This window comes from Meleagris gallopavo, chromosome Z, assembly GCF_000146605.3.
Source record: "Meleagris gallopavo isolate NT-WF06-2002-E0010 breed Aviagen turkey brand Nicholas breeding stock chromosome Z, Turkey_5.1, whole genome shotgun sequence".
NCBI classification, from domain to species: domain Eukaryota; kingdom Metazoa; phylum Chordata; class Aves; order Galliformes; family Phasianidae; genus Meleagris; species Meleagris gallopavo.
This window is the reverse complement of record NC_015041.2, coordinates 52,152,805-52,159,538: the sequence shown is the minus strand read 5'-3', so window position 1 is coordinate 52,159,538 and position 6,734 is coordinate 52,152,805. Positions and strand designations below refer to the sequence as shown.

General features: G+C 35.3%; 1 protein-coding gene across 1 annotated transcript in view; it reads right to left on the bottom strand.

Moving 5' to 3' along the window:
- Positions 1-6,734, bottom strand: part of KIAA0825 (KIAA0825 ortholog) — a 78,222-nt gene that overhangs the window by 49,969 nt on the left and 21,519 nt on the right. Inside the window, 1 exon segment of the mRNA XM_031557364.1 lies at positions 4,647-4,811. Within this exon segment, the coding sequence (XP_031413224.1) occupies positions 4,647-4,811 (165 nt within the window).

The window sequence follows — 6,734 nt, the reverse complement described above, 5'->3', positions numbered from 1 at the left end:
AAGAAGATACTTGAACATTTTTTTGCAAGATCAAAGCAAAAATCTTTATAACTTCAACATCTTTTAAAAGGATGTCTCTCACAAATTTGATTCTGAATTCTCTTATTAAACTTTCCAGAAAGGAATATAGACTAAAGGATTTCTTCTGCTGCTGTGAAGGAAAGACCTTTGCAAATCTTCCTGGTCCCCTGAGGCAAAGCTTGTAAACCTAAGGGCTTGACAACTTTGCCCACAGTGTTTTCAAAGAGCTCCATTGGAAAAATCTTTTCTTGGTACTCATTATCTGATCTGTCCAAAGTTCACCTTTCTCACTGGAATGAGAAAAAGTGAGATATAGATGAAAGTACGTTAGATGTTTTTGATTTTTTAAAAGTCTCAACAAGAAGCTTCTGAAAAGCCAGAGGGAAGAGAAAACTACCTTAAAGATGGGAAGAGAATGCATTTTGGCATGATCCTAAACCAAGATCTCCTGTTTAACCCTTGACTGCCACTTAATGTTCCAGGTTCCTTCAAAAAGAGCAGCTCCTGTGATGCTCCATGTACTAGGTATCTCAGAACATCTCAGAGAATTCATCTGACTGTAAAGAGAGAAGCAGACTGTCTCATCACATGATGAGATACCTGCTGAAGAGATGGCTAAACATCTTTTCAAGAAAAATAAAAAGTGGTTACTTCTTTCATTAACTGAAATCTATAGGCAAGAAAGTATATGGATATGTAAGACTGAGAAGAAATGTTCTGTAACTGTTAGAAAAACACCAACTTTTTCTCAGAAGGAGTGTTAATCTTGTCCAGAAGACACGTTAAAGTTCAAGAACAAATTCATTGAGAACTTCTCATTGTTTTCTCATTTCATTGGTTTGAGAGAAATATTGAACTCTATGCAGGCAGCAAATAAAACGGGTATTTATATTACCTTTTCTTCTTTTAAAATTTTCTTTAGATGCAAACATGATTTGAAATCAAGCACAAAACTTAGGTCTGGCAAAGAAAAGTCAAAAACTAAAATCTGGAAGGACTAGATGGAGAATACTGAGGAGTTAGAGTGGAAAATGAAATTTACAGATTTTTTTTTTCCATCTACAGAAAACAATTTGAAAAAATGAGTATTCTGAATATATTCCAGAAGATGACAGATGTAGAACTCTCCAACTGAACACGGAGAACTATCTGTATCACCTAAAAAAATCTCTCTACATCCATCTCCCTACAGAGTTCACTCTGGTTCACTGTTTCCTTTGGTGCTATTGTCTGCCATGGGGTTACCATCAGAGAACACTGGTAGGCAGTACTTCCCTCTAACATCTATTTTCAACCGCCTAAATTGGTCTTCATAGGATTCCATTGTGCACACTGCAAAGAAACTTGTCTTGTTGCCAGCTAGAACTGTGAACTACATGTCTTTCTTTTCTTCACTGTTCTTTTTTTGGTTCACAAGCAACCTCCCACCAAAAGCAGAATCCGCAGAAGAGACTACATCCAAGCGATAATGCAATGAAAAAGTATGAAGAGAAGCCCAGGTGGCCACCTTGCAAATTTCCAATGTGGAAGCCTTCGACCTCTCCGCCCAAGAAGCAGCTATAGTCCTAGTGTAATGAGCTTTACAAACCCTGGGAGCCTCTTTACCCTTAACTACATACGCCTCCCTAATACAATCCCTTAACCATCTAGCTAAGGAACTCTTAGAAGCCATTTGACCCCTCTTAAGACCCCCTAAGAGTACAAACAATCTGTCAGAAGATATGAAATCTTTGATTCTTCTGTGATAAACCCTAAGTGTTCTTCTTACATCCAATTTATGCAGCCATTGCTCTTTGTCATCGCTGGGTTTAGGGAAAAATGAGGGCCAAGAAACCGTCTGATTTAGATAAAACTCAGATGCCATCTTTGGGAATGAAAAAAATTAAAAAGATGAACTGTCCAAAGACCCACTTTGTTTCTGATGGAACTTTACACACGTTCTGTATGTCAAGACTGAAGTGCTACGGTATATGCTGAACAAAAATCAACTAAAACTGCCATTGAAACAACTACGTACATAAATGCAACATTTGGCATAAGCACGTGAAAAAAAAATGTTGCATTTCTGCATGAGATACAAACATGAAAAGGCTCTCCTCAATCCTAAAAGTAACCAAAAAGAAAAGGAAGCAAGTACAAAGTTTCAATCTATGTGTTGTATGGCAAACCTTCTCCTACCTTGCATATTACCCTACCTTTTATGAACTGGTTAACTTCTCTTAATTCACTAGCAGGACAACTTTCAGAGCACTAATGTTTCCAAAACACTTTCACTGCAGTAACTGCAGGTGAGTTTGCATGTGCCCAACCTAGCTTTAAACCAGTGAGAGCTAGTATGCTTAACTGTCTAGCAAGAACTGCACAGAGCTCCACCTGGGCTAATTTACTCTGCTTCTTATGCTGGTTCTGCAGCCTATGTTGCTCTGTAAACCTGATACTCATGCCTGAGTTAATTAAAAGCTACTTTGGGCAGAACTACATGATATATGTTAAATTAAATAAGACTTTCAGTAGTAAGCATTCCGAATAAGTATAGAAGATGACCATTACATTTTCTGTTCACATACTATGATGTATTCTGCACAAAATAAAGCAAGGATTCTAATCAATTATTCTTATCGATACTCAGTCTTCATCACTTAAAAAAATATATAAAATTAAATCCTTCTTGCTACTGAACAGAACCCGAAATTACAGGGATCATACTTCTCATTCTCCCACATCAAATCAGCTTTTACTTCATCACCAAAGCCAAGATTTCTGACAATGTGAAGTGAAAATAACACCAGTAAACCCTCTAGTCAAGACTTATTTTTCTGGTTATTTTTTCAGATATTCATCAGAAATTGAACAAAGTTTGGTGTATAAAACTTCTTGGTAAGTAAAGGAAGTAACGGTTTTCTTGCTGAAAATCAAGATACGCCTCATGACTTAATGAGCATCATCTGTAAAAGACCTATTTTCACTTTTGTTTTAGGGTAAGTATAATTTTACATTTTCTTTAGACCAGTTTTTTTACCTGGAAGACTACTACCTGTAAACTGACCTAAAGTAATATTCCCCTTTCAGATTTGATAGGGATGCTATTTAGGGACTAGCTTACTGTAGACATGATTACTGCAAAAGAATGTTTCTCAAAAAAGACGTTTGAACACACTTCTGATGAACAGTTCTGAATATAAGATTTGAATAGGCTTGAAGACTTCAGAATAAAATCCTTACTGCAAATTCTGCAAAGTAAAATATTTCTTATTAACATTGCAGTGATTATGTCCTCCGAATTATTGGAGATCACATCTTAGACTCTCATTAGTTAAGCACATGAAATCAATTCCCAATTTTAGAGTTTCCTTTTTTTAAAGGTCTTTCCCATAAACAATAAAAGAACACCTAAAATCATCTTTACTGAATGTATAGTCTATCTTCTAAATTAACCCCATAAGAAGTTTACTATGACACATTTCTGTAGGATTAAGGCCACAAAATCTAAAACACAGTGTATAATAACTTACCATTTCTTAAGAACTAATAAAACTGAGAAATTAAAGGGGAGAAATACATTAAAACCAACAGTAAAAATGGAATTTGAATGCAAACTTTGAGCTTTTATGTACTTTCTAAAAATACATAGGTTAACCTGCATTTCTGCACCTGAGTGTCAGAATTTCAGATGAAAAACCTGCCAACAAAACATGTACTTCTGAACTCTTGTTTCATGTTGTGCTTTTTTGTTTGTTTGTTTGTTTGCATCAATTTAGTATTCTGAGAACATACTTCCAAAACACCTTGCTTCTCAGCCTGTAGCTTGACTACAGAAACATTAAACATTTACTCCACCTGTCCTTTCCTCCTGAGCAGCCTGGCCTCATTTCTGATCTGATCTTTTCCTACAATATACTCAAAGCTCTTGAAACCACTTATTCTCCGGTGAACTGCAATCTCTCAGCTGGTAGAAGTAGCAAAGTAGAATATTTTTGGGCACGCTGTGACATGGAAGGTGTTTATCACCTGAATTTTCATGATTTCACATTGTCCTCATCTGATATGAATGCAATCTTATGAAAAACAGAATCTAAAGCAAATACAAAATTTAGGTTTGATTGTGAAAATTTTACATTCTGTCGTAGAGCCTAGGTCTACAAAAACAGCCATTGAAGCAATTGGGATAAGCAGGACACTAATAAGCAGGACTCATATTAAAATTTGTATGTGATCATTTAAGAAGAACAGAAGTGTTGTATAAGTCTGTTTTTTCCTCTTGAAAAAGGCAGCTTTGAAGGGCAGGTTCAGAAATAGTTACAAAGAATTCAGATTTCATATATTGCTTTGTCCTATACGAAACGGAGTGTATTTACAAGAAATTCAATCTAAGTAATTATGTTACAGTGTTTGATTGTTCTTCATCAATAACTACTGCGTATCACATCTTCACAACAATCATTGGTTCTTTTCTACAAATCACTGTGCTAAGAGGTAAATTTGCTTATTTCAAAAAGATTTGCAGTGGATATGATAATACACTTATATAATATGAATGCACAAATTAGGTAAGTAATTTTGAAAATCATACCAAATTGTTCTTTTGCACCAAGTACAACCAATAAACAAGGAAAAGCATTCATTACCTTGAACATTCTTCTCAGTAAACAAAGGCATCAACAGAATTTCTGCACAGAGTTCTTCAACTTTTTCTTCCATGAATAGAAAGAGTTTGATGAGTTGAGAAAGACATTTGAGTTGATACAGTGTTAAACAGAAATTCCTTCCTTTTTTGTGGTATTCTTGTGAGGCTGTTAAAGCAAAATTATAAAGTAAGTTTTACTTTTCCTTAAAATATGATACTGGAAAATTGAAAATGTAGAAAAGCATAGTATATCAAGTAATTTCATTTTTTGCTATGTCATAATGTATCCTTTTCTCATTATAAAACACTGTCACATTAGCTCTTCCTAAGTCTTTCACATTTGTCATCTCTGTGGGAAAGTATAAATGAATGGTAGGTTTTGTTATTCATTAACTAGGATTTTTTCCAAGGAACTACTCAGAAACCTTCTCACCTGCATTTTACAGAAAAACCACTGTTATGCAAAAGCTGACTGAACAACAGTCAACAACAGAGAAAAAAAACCCACATCATTACTATATTTCAATGGCTTAGGACATCACATCCCTACACAGTCACTTTGCAAGTCACCTTGTCTGTTTAACAATCTGCTAGCACAATACCATTGATGAATATGACATTTGAGTGAAAAGAAACATCAATCTCACAATCCACAAGTTTAAATATGTGGGGTTTGGAAACAAGTGAGACTGTCAGTGAACAAATATCAGCAAGTATTACACCTATAAGCATTCGGTAGTTAAAAAGAAGAAACTTAACATACTATTTTGAAAGTTTAACACCTGTAATCATAACATACAATCATGACACATAATTCACAGAATTCTGCTTTGAGCACAGTCAGAGTATAAAATATAGTGAGTTGCTTCCAATCCAATATTACCATACTACACGGCTATAGCTATTTTATAACTGCCTGCAATGTAATAAATTTGCACTTCTACGCAAATGGTATTGAGCTGATACCATGTTTGTATGGAGTTGTGTTGCAGATGTAGCATCAGCAGAACAGTTTACATGAAAAGTGTCAGAATGAGAGCCAGAACAATTTGAAAGAGAAGATCCAAAGATGAAAACAAGTAGAAATTGATTGAAATGCACTTTTATGCACTTTCATATGTCAAATCTCTCCCACCTTGTATTCAGAGACACCCTTTTCCCTCAAAGTTGCTAGATTATTTTTTTAGGTATTCACAAATCACTTTTAAATAGACATACAACTAAAGAGCAGAGCTGAGCTCTGAATAAAAATTCCCTAATTTGTTACTCTTGTTCTGTAGCCTTAGAGACTGAACTGCAAGGGTTGCAATGACATCAGAGTTTCCCCAGAGTTCCAGAAAGCTGTATCCATGTCAGTTCCTTGTATTTCTAAGAATGGCAAAAGAAGGTGCTACTGATAACTACATCTGCTGGAGTCTTGCCTATCTGAATAAAGAGTAAACAATATCTGCATCAGTGGATTTCCAACTTCAAATCTTAAATATCCAAAAAAGATAAAATACTCAGCTATTCTGAGAATTTTCCTTTACTCAAAAGCTTGATAACATAAAGTGAGTTTAACTGATAGGGAAATCCTGCCTGATACTGCAGAAAGCCAGAAGTAACAAAATGAAAAAGTGAAAATCATGAATCACATAATAAAAATCAATGGAACATTAACTCTGTCTCCTGTGATTTGAAAACCTTCTGATGCTCCTCTCCCCTCTCTCCAGGAACAAAGGAACCTTCCAATTATTTGATTGCCCCCAAGCTTTACTGTCCTCATTAGACTGAAAGGAAGTGGACCTAGAAGCCAAAGGTATGCCACAGTAACATTAATGCTGGAACATATAACTGAACTCAGAGAGAAGTGAAAACTTATCTTTGCTCTAACTGATCATTCAAAATATATTTCGGCTGGGAGCAGAAGATACTAAGTTCAATGATCCCTCTTTTACAATATCATTAAGACTTTAATAGAATACTTTGATTTACGATACAGTATATGCATACAAACATACTTATCAAACTTCAGAACAAACTATGTATGTTCTACAAATGTCATAAAGAGAAGCTGAGGGGAGCCGTCATGGCGGCTGCAGCTCCTCAC